The sequence below is a fragment of the Mytilus galloprovincialis genome, chromosome 14 (assembly GCF_965363235.1).
Source record: "Mytilus galloprovincialis chromosome 14, xbMytGall1.hap1.1, whole genome shotgun sequence".
In the NCBI taxonomy this organism is placed as follows: domain Eukaryota; kingdom Metazoa; phylum Mollusca; class Bivalvia; order Mytilida; family Mytilidae; genus Mytilus; species Mytilus galloprovincialis.
In genome coordinates, this window is record NC_134851.1 from 42,916,187 (window position 1) to 42,933,676 (window position 17,490).

General features: G+C 30.1%; 1 protein-coding gene across 31 annotated transcripts in view; it reads left to right on the forward strand.

Annotated features, from left to right (window-relative positions):
* Positions 1–17,490, forward strand: part of LOC143058482 (thioredoxin domain-containing protein 6-like) — a 58,554-nt gene extending 41,064 nt beyond the window's left edge. For 11 of the 31 annotated variants that reach the window (XM_076231970.1, XM_076231972.1, XM_076231971.1 and 8 more), the window contains 11 exons: positions 540–569; positions 2,199–2,228; positions 4,216–4,257; positions 4,946–5,200; positions 7,526–7,561; positions 8,284–8,421; positions 10,911–10,937; positions 11,335–11,376; positions 11,772–11,834; positions 14,676–14,714; positions 15,342–15,370. In XM_076231970.1, coding sequence (XP_076088085.1) covers positions 540–569; positions 2,199–2,228; positions 4,216–4,257; positions 4,946–5,200; positions 7,526–7,561; positions 8,284–8,421; positions 10,911–10,937; positions 11,335–11,376; positions 11,772–11,834; positions 14,676–14,714; positions 15,342–15,367 — 728 coding nt within the window. In that variant the 3' untranslated portion in view covers positions 15,368–15,370. Of the gene's footprint in view, positions 1–539; positions 570–2,198; positions 2,229–4,215; positions 4,258–4,945; positions 5,201–7,525; positions 7,562–8,283; positions 8,422–10,910; positions 10,938–11,334; positions 11,377–11,771; positions 11,835–14,675; positions 14,715–15,341; positions 15,371–15,554; positions 15,598–16,528 lie in introns of those variants that run through there. The other 20 variants (XM_076231987.1, XM_076231989.1, XM_076231990.1 and 17 more) reach the window with 15 other exon arrangements.

Consider the following 17,490-nt stretch of genomic DNA (forward strand, 5'->3'; position numbering starts at 1 on the left):
ACGAGCCAAATTAATTTTAGTCAAGGTGTTAGATACCACCTTAATAGCAAGAAAATCACAAATGTAAAATAAATATGTTAACAATTAATTTTCGTTGCTATGATCACTTTGATAATATTGTTTTGTATGTTTGTTTATCTTTGTGGTATATAAACATTATAAATATGTTTTGTTTGTGATTACATTTGAAGTAAGATTAGAATCACTTTTGAGATACTGTTTCGTTATGCATGTCCACTCATTTAAGCAAACACAAAATACTTAATGCTACCTGTTACTGTTTAAGAAGTATATGTGGTAAGATGTGAAATTATACGTAGGAACTATTTTGTTTAAAATATGTACTTTTTTTTATGTTCTTTATGACCAAGCCTAAATTAGTGGAAGTTCAAAATTACAATTAAACAATAAGATTGAAAAATAAATGATTGAACTTAATTTCAATTTGTAACAAAATTGAGAACTGGTATTCCTGAAATATTACAGTATGTTTTTTTCTTTTCTTTAAATTTTCTCTACAAAATTATTGCTTTTTACAGAAGAAAAAACAGAAGAGCAGCCTTCTACAGGTACAAGATATATCTCATTATTTATAGCTTATAATTTTAGTTGTAAATGGGATATAATAGACTAATACTCTTATTTTTCGAGTTCTTACTTTGTTTGGAAAATTCTCTCTATGATTGACTAATTTGTTCTTTGTAGAATTTTGTTATAGCTTTTATAAGGTTATGGATGTTGGGGTGTCCTTATTTCTTTATTCTTTCATTTTTAGACCATTATTTGCTATTCTTTATTTCTCTAATTCTTCGTCAATTTATCCCTCTCTGCACCCATTGTATAAAAAAATTTAATCAACATGTGGTTCGTTTGATCTCAATTCTTCATGGTTAAAATCCTATTAAGACTTCAATTTTTCTTGCTTTCCTCTGAATTTCCTATTGTGACGGCATGAAAAAAGGCGACCATGCCTGATGAGGTCACGTAGAAAGAACACATCTTTTTGCAGATCATTCGAAAAAAAGGAATATGTTTGCCTGCATATTATTAGAAAATCATTAGAGAAACAAATTCTACCACCACAGCTCGTGTAATACGATATTTATCCACTCTCGACAGTTAAATTTTAAATTTGAAAATTTAACTGTTTCGAGTGGATAAATATCGTATCACACTCGACACAGGCTGGTTATTCTCTTTTCTTTCATTTAAAACCATTATTCTCTATTCTTTATAATTCAGCATTAAATACACCTTATCGCTATTAGCCTTATCGGCCGGCTGACCCGGCCGCTTGAACTTTTGACGCATACAACAATCACTTTTCCATTGTGGCGTCAGATATTTTGTATTGTGACGTCAAAATTTTACGGGAACCTGTGTGATATCCAGTAATGGCGAACAAGTAGCGATAAGGTGTATTATTCTCTATTCTTAATTTTTTTAGCCTATTTTTTCTATTGACAGTAATGGTTATTTTTTTTAGCTTTTTACCTCCCATTTTCTTGGGGCCCTTTTTCTGCATGTTTTGCCTATTATTTGCACCCCATTTTTTGTTCTTATTTTATAATCTTTTGTTATAGTTTTTGACTCTTTTAATTGTATACAGGAATCTAATCTTACAGATTAACTTATTATCATTTTATGTTTTTGCTTTAGCTTTTAACTGCTGTTGAACAGGGCAAACTGTAGATAAGAGTCTTTTGTTTGTTATGATTGTTTTATGTTTATCTTGAAATGTTCTTGATAAATATGTGTTCTAATAACCTCAAACACTTGTTTTCAATAAAAAAAATGAAAATTAAGATGAAATATAATTTACATTTAATTGTACTGATATCATATTTCATAAATGAGTAAAAAGTACAAATCATCAAAATTTTAACCAGTAGCATGATTTTATATGGTAAAACCCATTGCAATTCAATTTGTACCAAAATGTCATTTGTCTGAATGTAAACAACAAATGTCACATGCTGAATAAGAAGTTCTAAAATCAGATGAGCATATGTAGGTTTATGCAATTAAAGTTAAAACTTTGGAAATATAAACTATAAAAACTTTCTCATGTATTAGATGTAAGAAGAGACGTTTTGATGAAAACCACTTTCTTTGATTTGTAAATAATGCCAATGCAATGGATTACAATTTTATATCATGTTTTCGTCAATATGCTTACAAATAGATTATTTTTACAGAACAAAAAACAGACGAACAGCCTTCTACAGGTACAAAATATATCTTATATCATATATAATCAATATAACAAATCTCTGGATTCATTTATTTTTTCATGGTACCAATTTCTTTGGATTGAGAAACAATTGTATTTTCTTTAATATTTGAATTCTAAGTTTTGCATAAGTTTGTTTAAACACCTTTAGAAAATTAAACAATTAAATTTGTGGTTTACCTATTACACAAAATTTTTGGTTTTCCTATACCCACAAATTAAGTGGTTTACCTCTACCAACAAATTTTAGTGGTTAACCTATACCCACGAATTTAGTGGTTTACCTCTACCCACAAATTTACCTCTACCCACAAATTTAGTGGTTTACCTCTACCCACAAATTTAGTGGTTTACCTCTACCCACAAATTTAGTGGTTTACCTCTACCCACAAATTTATTGGTTTACCTATACCCACATATTTGTAGTTAACCTATGCCCGCAAAAATTGTGGTTTACGTATAACACAAAATTAGTTGTAACCTATACCCACAAAATTTGGTACGTACCTCATGAATAATAAAGAATCCACAGAAATTTTTATATGGCAGGACTGCATGTAGACTTTGTAGCTGTTTGTTCTTCTTGATTAAGTTCTTTTTGTTTTTATCAAAATCAGACTATAGGTGCATGTATACTAATTCAGCTTTGTAGCTTTTTGTGATAGCCTTAACTTTAGTTTTGCAGGACAGACTATCAACTAATTCAGGTTCAAGCTTTTTGTTATAGCCCTAACTTTAGTTTTATAGGACAGACTATTTATTGACTGTTTCTGTAGCTTTTTGTGATAGCTTTAACTTTAGTTGTAAAGGGCAGACTATAATGTTGGTTGTTTGTAGCTTTTGTTATTATCTTTTGATTAGGAAAAGCAGACTAGAAACTAATCAAGTTTTTATAGCTTTTTGATATAGCTTTAACTTCAGTTATATTAAGGGCAGACTAGTAACTGATTCAAATTTGACAGCTTTTTGATATACATGTAGCTTTCAGTTTTCTCATTGGCAATCATGGCACATCTTATTATTTTAATTATTCTGTCTTTGTGTTATAGCGTTTTTTCAACTTCAATTGTTGCTTTTTGATGTAGTTTTCACTTTAGGTGAATTAGACAGATTATAAATTTATTTATAATTACTTTTTTCCTGCAATTTGTAAAAGGCAGACTATAGACTAATTCAGTTCTTTCTAGCTTTTTTTGTCCCAACTCCAAAAAGTTCTCACAAATAAAAATAATTTACATCTTTTGTAGCTTTTTTTAAAGAGTTTTTTTTTTTTTTTTAAATCTCAGTTAAATAGGGCAGGTATAGACTTATTTAATTCAGACTTCTTTGTTTTTTGTTGGATCTGTAGTCAATTTTTAAGGTCAAACTAAACACTAATTCAGTTCTTAGAGTGATTCTGGCTTTTCTGACTTTTTCTCAAATACAACTTTTCTCTGCTAGGTATGTTTTTCTGCTTTTAAAAATAACTAAAAGTGTTCACACTAGGGCATTTTAGCATCATAGTATTTTGATGCTATATTTCTTGAATATGAGGCTATCTGAATTGGTTTCTTATATAGGTAGTGTTTTTACCAAGATGAGATTTCAAATATCTCAGAAGAACACTATCTGTATTTGTTTTAGAAGCAGAAATGACTAACAAATGTTTTATATCCAATTTTTTTTTTTATTCAAATTTTATTCATAAGCATATAATGTACACTCGAAATACATTGTACTATTAAAATCAAAAAGAAAATATTCCGGCACTCTATCACTTTGTAAAATTTAATCATACTTTAATCATATTTGGATGGAGAGATGTCTCATTGGCACTCACACCACATCTTCCTATATCTATTGGTTGTAATTTTTGCTAATGAAAATTTTAACTGTATGTTTTTTATGACTATTTGTTCAACATAGTAAGCATTTTTTTATATACAAATATACTCCTATTTGTGTAAAGCAATGACAATCATAGCTTAAACTGTTGATTACAGAAGAATCCAAAGAAGAACAATCTAAAGAGGAACAACAAGAAGGTAAACCGTGCATGCACAATCTCAGTAGTGTATAACCTTAATCTGTCTATCTTGTAGAAGTCTATATTGTACTTGTATACTTATTTATTAATTGGGTATATTTCTTTTTATTAAAAAATAACTAAGGTTTGTTACTAAGGATACTACATTATTGTTGGTCTACTATAACTATTACATGTTAGTAACAAGTGTTTTTAATATAAGAGTATGTTTATTTACAAAATGTAAAATTAATTAAAGCATCTTATTAACAGTTAGCCTAAAATCTTCATGGCAGACAACATCATTTCAGTTTCAATCAGTCATTTTGATCGGTATGCCCTTGCCAAACACAGATCAAGTTTGAATTTGGCTAGTGTCACTTTTACTGTTTTAGATTTATGTCCCTTTACAAATGGAAAAATTGCTAATTTTTTTTCTATTCCATTCACTATTTTCATGTCTCTTCAACCAACTGTTATAAAAGTTATATAAAATGTTTTTACAAGAAACAGATCAATTTTCGAATTTTGGTAGCGTCACTTTTACTGTTATTGAATTATGTCCCTTTATAACATTATATGCAAGCTGTGGCATCATCTGTGTCTCATGGACATGCATTTCTTTTATATATGATTTACTACAGTTTACACAATACTCCACAAAGATATACACATGTATTCAAGAAAAAAACTAATTTATGTAATAGGTAAACAAAAAGGAACATTATCTGATTCTGAAAATCAGAAAGAAAGGGAACAGTCTGCAAAATCTCAAAAAGCCCAGGAACAGTCTGCCAAAAATGGAGAGCAGACTGAAAAATCAATTTCAAAAAGTGAGCAGTCTGCCGAGTCTCAAAAAGAGCGGGAAAAATCAGCAAAATCTCAAAAAGAAGGGGAACAATCAAAATCTCTTGAAAAAGAGAAATCTGATTTAGATAAACAAAAAGAAACTAAACAATCTGGTGAAATAATTAAAGAAGGTACAACAGCACTGCTTGTCCTTTAGTTGACCTTGACCTCCAACCTTCAATATTTATTTAGACTAACCAATTTGTAGATTATATGAATATGTTTGGTTAAATGACCTTGTACTGTATAGCTAGAGTGTACAAGAATTATCTTTAATATACATACACCTATATATATATATATATATATATATATATACACTTATATATAACTTATAGATTGTCTATGCTAAAAACACTTATATTCTGTCTGTCATAAGAAAGTGGGGTTTGGATTCCCTATTGCATATCTTCATGTTTCCCTTATAAATTGATATGGCTAGAATATACTGTTATACTACTTTTCTACCTCTTTTGCAACTGAGCAAATGCATATATATCTGGAATTTGGCCTTAGATCTTTGGCAGAAAGCTTTCTCTATGGCAATGGCACCATATTTTTATATAATTTTTGTCATTTCAAAAAAAATAACAGCTAATGATGATAGATTTGCTAAAACAGAATGGTTCAACTAACAGAAGTCGAAATCATCTTACTTTTTCGATCTAAGGAGTTTTAATTCCTAACTACAGAGTTTACATTTTTATCTCTCTCTATCTCAAATTGGTATTTACTGAACAATCTGAATGCATTTGAACAGTTCTAAGAAGATATTAATTTGTTTATTTGGTATGCTGTTTTTTTTTAATTATGTATTGTAGACTTCAATGGCTGGAACACTCAAAATGACCACAAAAAGTAAAAATTTAATCACTTTGAATATTGAAAAAAAAAATTGTAAGAAAAATGTTATAACAGAAATTAATTCAGAATGTCTGAAAATGCTAACTGTTTTCATAGGGGTTGCATTAAAATCCCACCAAACATCATTAAAATCCCACTGGAATTCATTGAGATCTCATTTGGTTTCTACTGAAATATCAGTGGAAATTGCTTAGAATCCCAGTGGAATTTATAAAAAATATCAATGAGATTCCACTGGAATCATCTCAAAACCCAGATAAAATGGCCCAATGGAAACCAGTTGAATTCTAATGCATGGAGAACTTGAATGGGATTCCAGTGGAATTTCACTGACCAATTTTTGTAGGGTGAAGTAAATACAAGAATTTGAGTTGGCTATTGTGTTCCAGCTACTGAAGTTAATCTTTATACTAATATATATTAGTGCCAAATTGTATTTTTTGTTATATAAATATATTTTTTGTGTATGTTTAATGCATGCTCTGATTGTAATGTAGCCTAATAGTAAAATATTTTTTTGTAATATATCCTATGCTTGCTTCAGGTAATGGTTTCTTTGTTGTGTATATTTTAATAGAGGAAAAAGGTTACCTTAAAGTACTTCAAGGTCAAATTCTTATAGCAATTTAACTATTGCAAGAAAATGTGGAGTATTTGTTTGGATAGAATGATAATCATAATTTGAAAAAAAGTTTTAACAATTAATTTTGTTTTTTACAGGATTTTTTTCTTCTGAAAAAAAACCCAACCCCAACATGTTTTCAGCTTTCAGATTTCAGTATAGTTCCAGCTTAGGACCAATGCCTTTGTACAGATTTCCAATATTCTATAATTGCTTCATTTCATTTTCCTCCCTAGCTTTTATGGAAAATAATAAGAAAGTTTTCTCTTTTAGGTTCTTAATTATACCATTAACTTATAACTTTTAAAATTCATAAAAACACCTTAATTGAAGAGACCAAGAATACAGTCAAAATATCAAAGCAATTTTTTTATGCCCCATTTATAGGCAATATGTTTTCTGGTCTGTGCGTCCGTCTGTTCGTTCGTCTATCTGTCTATCCTTCCCTCTGTCCTTCCGTCCGTTCGTCCCACTTGAGGTTAAAGTTTTTGGTCAAGGTAGTTTTTGATGAAGTTGAAGTCCAATCAACTTGAAACTTAGTATACATGTGTTCCTTATGATATGATCTTTCTCATTTTAATGCCAAATTAGAGATTTTACCCCATTTTCACGGTCCACTGAACATCGAAAATGATAGTGCGGATGGGGCATCCGTGTATTTAGGACACATTCTAATACTTTTTCAGCACCTTGCTCTTTTTACGCAGCTTTTTTTATGTATTTAAAAGTGAATTGTCTAGTTAATTGCTGTGATATTCTTTCTGATATTGATCTTAACATCCACAGTGACTTAATTGAGGTGCTGTCCAAAAAAATAGTTAGATAACATTATTTCATTGAATTTGATAATTTATATAAATAATGTTTATCCCCTAATTTCCTGGGACCAAATAATCATAGAAATATATTTCAATTTATATCTAATAATTTGAAATTTTGTAACATTTTTCAGAAAAACAAGAGGAAGCACCAAAAGAAGAAAAAACAGGTAATAAGAATACATTTAAGGTGGTACCCAACACTTTCACTAAAATTAATTTGTCTCGTTTAATTTTCATAAAATTTTGACAAAGTATTTACTTTGACCCTTTAACAAAAATATAAAAATTTCAAAAATTTTGAACCCAGCGTTTTGTCAGAAAAATTACACTGGTTATATAGCAGTTTGACAAACATCAATTTTGATCATTGAGAAGCTTAACATTCCTTTTATAACACAATGTAATCAAAACGTTTAGCTGACTTACAGAGTTATCTCCCTGTAGTGTTAGGTACCACCTTAAATTACAATCTCCCTTTTCACATTCAATGATCTGACAATGCTCCATACTGCATTATGTTTTTTTTAGACATTTTGGACCCCTCTGTTTTTTGCCTTATAATGCACAACTCCAAAAGTTGGAATGCTAGAGTTTCATTGGCTGTCAAAATTATGAACATTTGGAGCAGAAAGGCTTCAACTATCACATATTTCTACTTTACAGGCCAAATGTAGTTTTAGTGAAGACATGAAAAAATATATGTAGCTGTTAAAGTTATAAATATTTGGTTTTTCTACAGGTAAATTTGATCTGATTTCTGTTGGCAAATTATGAGAAATCAGCATGTTTAATGAACTGCAATATGAAAAAAAAAAGAAATTGTGCATAAAAATACCAATATTGCAAAGCATTATAAGAAAGATTGAATATGTAAATATATGCTTTACAGAAGAAGAAACTAAAGCCCCTTCACCAAAGCCATCTGAAACAGAGGCTAAGCCCTCTGAAAGTGAGGCTCAGCCTCAGTCTGAAACTGAGACTAAGCCTCAGTCTGAAACTGAGACTAAGCCTGAGGAACAACAGCAAGGTTTGTCAAACCTCCTGTATTATACCTGTTTTCCTAACCAGAAAATAATCCATTTATCCTGTTACCTTGCTTGCTAATAATTTCTAATCAGAAATTCTTATGTAAAGCTTAATTTCTATCCATCAATCTGTAATTTGTAACTGAAGTTCTGATTATTCAAAAAAAAAATTGCCTTTCATATCAGTTGCAGAGAGTTGATGTGTAATTTACAGTTCACTGTATAAATTACATGTTACTAAACAGAAAGAGTAATAAGCATCACACAAAATTTATAGCAACCAAACATTGCATCAAAACTAATAAATATTCTTGGCATGGGACTAATAAAAGAAGTGTAACAACACATATAAAATTTTATAGCAATGACACATTTTTAGAAAAATTCTTGAATTCTAATTTCATGACATAAGAATAGTAAAGTATGACTGCAATCTCTTTTGTCAACAAATTATGTTATAAATTAGTAAGAGCTCTGTAAAATATCATCAGTAATAATTGATTGATATCAGAATTTCAGTTACACTTGAATCTTGTATTTATTTGACACATTTCCTTGCTAACATTTTCCTTTCAGCTTTGTTATGATATCCCATTTCCTTATATAACAATGAATTTTCTCTGTCACTAATACTAACCTCAACCTTCTACAATCAATTGTTGGAGAGGAATGGGGGGGGGGGGGGGGGGGGTTGTATTTAAAAAAAATTGACCTGACCCTTCATAAGATTTTTTTTTTTACCTTTTCATTTAAAGTTCTCACATCTTTGCAGGTTATAGACCACTCGATGAAATTTGGAGAGGTGTGTCAGTTTTCTTAATATTTGAGGTGTTGGTATTTTCACCAACAGGGTTGAATCTCCACACTCACACTTAAATGTGCTGCTGTGTATGTGAAAACACACGAAATATACACTTTTTTGCAGTGAGGGAAGACAATTTGTTGCATAAGATTGTTAAACATATCATTAGATTTATCTTTCCCAACCTATGGCCTGACTCATCTTTTATAAAAACATTCAAGGCTTAATTTCTATCCCTAACTCCTAAGCTACCTGAAAAATACAACTTCTGTTGAATTTACTATTACTGTACAAGGATCCATCTGATCAAATATATACTGAGCAAAATTTTAATCTGAATTTTGTTTCCAGTTTAGGTTAAGCTCTTACAAACTTGGGTTAACCTGCCACATTTTGTATATACCATTCCCAAGTTTTAAGGCTGTAATTCAAATGTCATTGTTGGCTGTTGTCTGTCATATTTTAAAAATGTTTTTTAAAATATTTAATGGTTTAATCATAAATCATGCAGGCAGTTGACTATGTTTTGTTCTACATTTTTGTGATCTCAGGACCTCTAATAGCTTACAAAAATGGTATAGATTTTGCTCCATTGTTAAAGGCTGTAATGTGACATTTAATTGCTTACATCCACATCATTTGTTCTCCAAAGGATAACTGTCTATTGAGCAATAGTATCACATCTTCTTATTTTATAATTTTACAGCTGATTGCATTGAGTGTGTAGGTAAAGGTCCATTGCTTTACTAGCTGAACTGTGAAGTCATTTATAAGTTAAGGTATACAACCCTCCTTTCAAAGTAGCTTGGTTGTTATTAGGACTAATCTACTCTTAGAGGAGGGTAGTTTACCTTACCTAATAATGACTGTTTGTTTCAGCTAGCAAGCAAGCTAACCAAAGATAGTACCTTTACCTACACACTCTATGCAATTGGCTGTAAAGATTTCTAGGACTCTTTCCAATTGAAGGTTTGAATTATGAACTGACCTGAGTGCAATACAGTGGCGGATCCAGAAATTTTCATAAGTGGGGGCCCACTGACTGACCTAAGAGGGGGCAAGCTTCAGTGATTCCCTATATAAGCAACCAATTTTTTTCACAAAAAGGGGGGTCCGTGCCCCCTGGACCCCCCCCCCCCCTTAAATCCGCCTCTGCAATAAAAACTAGGGCTGATTTGGTTTTGGTTACTCTAATATCATAACTATGGTTCTACTAATATTCCTGAATTTACTTCTTCCAACAAAGTGTATGTTTTATTATGAGGTTTCGTCAGTTAACCATTAGAACCAGGTTCCGGAATTACATTATATCTACTAACTTGCATTCTGATTTCTTGCTGCAAAAGAATCTTGAGGAAAAAAATTTCCAAAGTGGAAATTAAATTTAATTATTGGATCTGTGAATTAGAATTAAAGTCTTGTGTAATATAACAATTGGATACCAAATTTGAAAATTTTGATCGAGATAATTGCAATTTTAATTATATTGTTCCAACCAAAAATGATGAAATCTATAAAAAAATAATTATTATTAAAGTAAAAATTGTTCTATCTCAAGCTAGGAGATTGTTCATATTCAAAATATGCACTACAGCTTTCAACTTTCCAGATAATGTCTGTACTGGCAAACAATCAGAGATGAAAAAGTTTGTATTAACTTTTTATATTCATTTGGTATTTATTTTTCAGAAGAAAGTAAAACAGAAGAAAAACCAAGTAAGGATTTATATACATTTTTCTGTTATTTTACACCAATTTTTTTTTAAGGGTGATTTAATTGTATTTAAATTGATTCACTGCATCTAATTGAAAAAAAAGATTATTTACTTTGTGGCCAAAAGTTATCTCTAAAATTGTGCCCTATTCATTTGACCCTAATCTCAATGGGCCATTCCTGACATTATATAACAACCCTGAGGGTATATGAATTATTCTTAAAATTGAATTGTGCTTGCCTATGGTCAACTTATTAAAGCAAGCAAGAATAACTTCACTTCCCCTTATACAAACTGAAGTATATTTGCTATACTCTAACTGTTAATTATATGACACTTTCTCTTTAAATGTTTGAATTTCATCGTTATATCATTGGTCACAATTTCTTTCACTATAGGTGAAGAAACAGAACAAAAGACAGAGGAAAGCACTGCACAGGGTGAGGGTTGCAAATTATATAAACCTTGAATTTTGGAATATCTAAATCTGTCTATGCGAATATTTATTTGTTAGAAGATATTTTAACCATATGAAAAATAGAATTAAATATTTTTTTAATGCGCTTAATTTTTTTTATTTGTTATAAATTTTTTAAGATCCATTTTCTAAATGTAGGATTATCTTTATATTTGAAAATGTTAGATTTAGAAAGAAAAAAAGGAGAAAAAATGTCTGTTTTCTTAAAAAAAAAAAAATCAGAAGCAAGCCAGTCTTTCAAACAACCTATTTATTCAGTTAGGACCTATAGATTTTAATTAGTTTCAGTGAACTTAATCTTCAGAGCCATTATTGTCATCACTGCAAGTTAATAAAGTTTATGTACAATTTTAAAAGGTGAAGAGAAAAAAGAAGAAACACAATCAGAGGAAAAAGCACCTGACACACAAACCACTGAGGGTGAGGTTATGGGATGCACTTTTGGGGGTGGAGACACTGTCACAGAGTTCTTGTAAAGTCAAATTAATTTGATAAAGATTTGAAATTTCTTACCTTTTCTGAAATCATGTCAGTTCAAATGTCTGACAGAAGCTAGTGAACTTTTTAAAAGAATCAATGATTTGGACTGATAACTGTCTATTTTGTACTGACAAAGGAGTAGGTTCAGTAAGACCCCTTTTTGGCCGCAAAATATAGCAGTTTTAGAAAATTGTGAAAATGTAATCTTTAAGCTATATTTTGGAAAGTAAAATGCTTCTGCTACATAAATATGAGCTTTTTTGCCACATACAATGCACAAATATCGCGTTCTAGCATCATTAAGTCATGCTAAATTACTGAAATCTTCAAAATTTTAGCATTTTGGTTAATTTTTGGACGGTTTCCGTCTAAAATGAAAGTGGCCGCATTCGTGTTCATTCATAATATTGAAATGTAAGTTGTATTTGATGATAATACAAAACATATATAAAAGTTGAGGATGAACACGGATGCGGCTACTTTCATTTTTGACAAAAACCATCTGAAAAGTGACGTTTTTTGGCATATTTGATAGATTGTTCATATTTAAGGTAGATAGGGTGTCTTCCTCCATCTTGGATTTTGAAATACTAGAAAACAAGGTCTAGATCTTTGATGAAATGTGCAAATTTTTATAGTAGTAGGTAATTCATGTGTAAGAATTTTCATTATAATATAGAAAATGCCATGTTTGATCATATTTATGATTGTATTTTACAAAAATAAGAATTCTTTTGTTTGATTAATTTTTTTCCAACTTTGTCAAATAAGGGGAGGCAACTCAAATGCAAGGGCAGATAATTCAGATAGTGTTGCTTTTACAATAGAATGTGTTAGGAATTTACCCATTTTTTCATGTAGCAAGAAAACGAGTCCGGTGACCCCATTTTTTCTTTTTCTTATCTGAAAGCATAATATTGAAGCTATCTTCTCATATTTTATCTCAAAATTCTATGGTGTGGTTTGCGTTTTATGGCGGAAAAATGGGTTTTCCATGCATAATCTATACAAAATCTTGACAATTTTGAACAACCTGTAGCGTGAAAATAAGTCCGGTGACCCATTCTTTTTATTAATGTTTTTAAACAAGCAGGATATGAACTACATTTTGGCAAATTATTAAAAGATTCTATGGATTATAATTTAGACACCCCATCTACCTTAAGCTTGAATCAGAGCGTTTTTGAATGACTAAATCAGTTAAAATCTTTCACATAAACTAATCGAATCAATTGAAATAGACACTTAAGTGTTTAAAAAGTGTCCAAAAACTTTCGTTAGATGAACCTGAAATTTGAGGCCAAAATCGGCCCTTACCGGACCTACTCCTTTTTGGACTGTCAATCAAAAAATCCATTAAAACAAATTGCTTTTTAAGAACTCTGCACTAGCCTCGAAAATAGGTTTACTGAACACTATGTATGACTATATGTCTGTGTTCTCCAAACAATACCAGGTTTTTTTACTCTCAACCAGAACATCCATTTAACAAATTTCTTTTCAAGAACTCAGCACTATAAAGAGGTTTTTAGTGAACACAAGTGAACTATTTGACACTAAAAGTAAAAATGAGTATATATCTGTGTTCTCCCAAGAATTTTTTGGACTGTCAACCAAAAGATTTCTTTTCAAGAACTCTGCACTAGCCTTAAAAATGCTTTTGGTTACCTTAAATGAAATATGCTAGTGTTTGCCTAGAATGACAAATCAATCTCATAGTCAGGCTGATTGCACTATTGAGGAAACAGAGCAATGCTGTTGAGGTTATTAGTTGAGAGAGTAAAGAGGTGTATATGCATGGAAGAATGTGAAATAAAATTGCTATTTTACAATGAACAAACTATTAAAAATTTCTTGCACATTGATCTTTTTACCGATTTCACAAAAACACAGTGAATAACGAACCTTTTTCATGGCTGTACCTGAAAAAATTCGTAAGGGTTCCACGGAACCCAGTGTCTCGCCTACTTTTGCTGTTAATCGCAGACTCAACAAAAATGAGGAAAAACATCAATAAAAATTTCCCTCTCGATGCTGTCTTTTGATTGAAAGAAGCTTCCAAGTTTGGTAAAAAAAATCCAGGATAGTTTATGAATCTAATAAATGTTTTATAAACTTTAACTGCAGACTGTATGTAATGTTAACTGGAAGAAAAACTAAGTCCATTTATAAGTAAAATACGGAAAAAATGGAATTTCATTTTTACAAAATTTACTTCTGGATACTTTCTTATGATCATAAACAAGCTTCTGTCCAAGTTTGGTAGAAATTCAGTATAGTTTAAGAAAGTTATTAAAATTTCAAACTTTAACCACAGAGTGAATATTTGTGGACGCCGCCGCCGCCGACGGAATGTAGGATCGCTTAGTCTCACTTTTTCGACTAAAGTCGAAGGCTCGACAATAAAAATAGCAAAACACGTTGCACAAAAATAACCCTATATATACCACCTTCTTAGTTGCATCCAATTTTATTGCAAGCAAGATGGATCGATGAAAATGTAAACACTGAGAACTTGATACAATAGGGACTGTTTGTGTTAATACAAACCACAGTGATTATAGAGATGTGGTTAAACTTAATTACTTAAAAATCAATGACTATCTACATCCACATTCAGAGAAAATTAATTCTCTTCACCCTTTAACAAAAATCTTGATCTTCCTTTGAGTTCAAATATTATATAAGGAATATTGGACTTTTTTTTTTTTTTTTAAATGCATCAGGGATCTGAAACTTCTGATCATAAACATAATTCATGTTTTTTTTCCTTCCTCATAGAATCAAAAGAAGAAGAGAAAAAGGAAGAAACAAAGCCGGGTATGTAAATAATAAGAAAATTTGTTAAAAACAAGTTAAGATATTTAAATTGGTTTTGTTTTGACTAGAGTGGGCCCCTTTCATGAAAATTTCTGGATCATCCACTGACTATTGTCTTTTGAAATATAATAAATATTTCTTTAGAGAACTGTCTCAGCATTCTAAGGTCTTCTTTGATTGTTTGAAATTCCAAATGATTTTATGGATTTTAAATACCTTCGTTAGAAATGCTCAAGCCCAAACATTTAAGGTGGTACCCAACACCTTCACTTAAATTAATTTGGCTCGTTTAATTTTCTTAAGTTTTGACAAATTTTTTACCATGACCCTTTGACAAAAATATAAAAATTTCATTAAATTTGACCCAACCAATTCATCAGTAAAGTTACACTAGTTATATAGCAGTTTGACAAACACTAATTTTGATCATTCAGAAGCTTAATATTCCCTAAACAACACAATGTAATTAAAACGTTAAGCAGATTTTACAGAGTTATCTCCCTGTAGTGTTAGGTACCACCTTAAAAGCCAGAGATTTATAAATACTTGGGAATTGTTACAACCTTAATGAATATACTTGATAAATACTCTCAGTTGAAATATGTGGTTTGTGTGTTATTTTTTCAGAGGGAGTGTTTGAGGGAGGTTTTTAAAAATTTAATTATGCAAGAACTTTCTATGAAAAAGATGCAACAAAATTGAAATCAATATCTGTATAAATATGAAAATGAAATTATGACTCCAAATAAAAATAAATGTTATGCACTTAATTATTCATGTTTATCAGCGATGTTGACAATTATAATCCAGTTTTTATGAAAATATCTTATTTTATTTCAGAAGGTGGGGATTAATGGAAACATCAATGGATTTAATTACCAAGGTATAAAGTTAACAAATATTTATATTCAGGGACTAAGAAATTAAGTTAGTAGAATAAGTTGAATTATTTATTCTTCATTACTGTAAATGCATTTGATATTGCAATTTTTGATTTTTGAAAAATAAACAAAAGTGCGAGATTATTTATTTGGTGTCAGGGAAACCAACATCCAGATATACTCACCGAGTCACATTATTGCATTAAAAAAAAAGCTAGCCATAATTTCTGAAAATACGGTAAAATGTGCAGTATTTATAACCAGGACTATGGGAGCATATTATCATACTCACGGAGTCACATTATTGCATTAAAAAAAAAAGCTAGCCATAATTTCTGAAAATACAGTAAAATGTGCAGTATATATAACGAGGATTATGGGAGCATATTATCCTCCGATAATCCTTACGTTGAACTCACCTAGACTGTATGATGTATAATTAAAGCACATTAATTTATTTGTCCTGAATGAGCATAAATATATAATGTGTTTTATAATCAAGCTACAATCAAAATTATTCAGGAGTGTTTGAAACTTAAGACTTGGTGGAAGATTAGAGGCCTTAAAATTAGTAGTGAATTATATTTTCTTTAAAATTTTGTAAAAATAATGTAAAGGGAACAAATTTTATAATATACTGTGGATTCATTAATATTTTCCTTGGATATTAATTTTCGTGGATTTAGAGGTTACACGGGAACTACGATTTTTAATAATCAACGAATTACAAATTTCCTGAAGGAACATATGTAGACTTTGTCAAAACCACGAAATTAAATATCCACGAATATGCAACTTTTCCTCTATCCTCAAAAATTGGTACCCACGAAATAAAGGAATCGACAGTATGTGGTTTTATTCTTAAACATGTGACTCCCATGCATTTAATTGTGAAACAGCAGTTTTTGTATTAACATTTTTTTTCTATTTCAGAGATCTGAACAGGACTTTCTGTGATAATAACTGCCTATATGTCCCTGTGCCTATGATATATAAATGGACTAGATGGAAAACATTGATAGTTTTTGTTGTTGTTTTCAATACAAACTTTGTGATGGTGTTATCTACACGGACATTCCACACGTATTGGTATTAATTGCAAAATCTTTTAATGTTTTTGGATTTGTTATTTTAAAATAATCATATTCTTGACTTTTTCACTTATGAGCCGATACAAAGTTTAAATATTTGGAGATCTGTACTTTAATTTCTTCGAGTAAGTATGGTATTAAGATATATTTTCTGTTTGTTATTAAATACCGACCTGGATATTTAATATATGACATTTCGTTAAATTCTAACTAGATTGCTGTTTACTGCTATTTTTTAAGCAATATATTGGAAATTAAATATGTAATGTTTAACTTGTTTGTTGAAGCTTCAAAACAATCCTCTTAATATTATGGACAAGAGGATTTCCTTTTTCTTGAAATTGTAATTACTGAAAACAATCATTTTATTTCAACTTTTATATTTAGAAAAGCCAGCGAAAGTTTAATATTGAACTCAATTTTCGAAATTCCTATCAAATATTGACTAACTCTATGTCTGCTTTTGAATATTTTGGAGTAAAATAAATTTTTTTGAAAATCTGCTTTTGACTGATAAAAATTATTGTTTATCAAATTTGCTTTAATTAAACCTTTCAAGTGTAACATTGTAATGATTCATCACCTGCATACTGTCTGCTGTCAGAAAATGCTAACTGGTTCTTATAAAAAAAAAAAAAAAAATTCTTGTCCAATAAGGTGTTTACTGCTGTTTTAGAACTGTTGTGAATTACAGAATTATTTATTTTATTATTGAATGTTGATATACTTTTGTTGATTTTATTAACTTTACATATTTAATTGTGATATTTTATGAGAAATAAATGCATTTTTGGCAACTTTTAA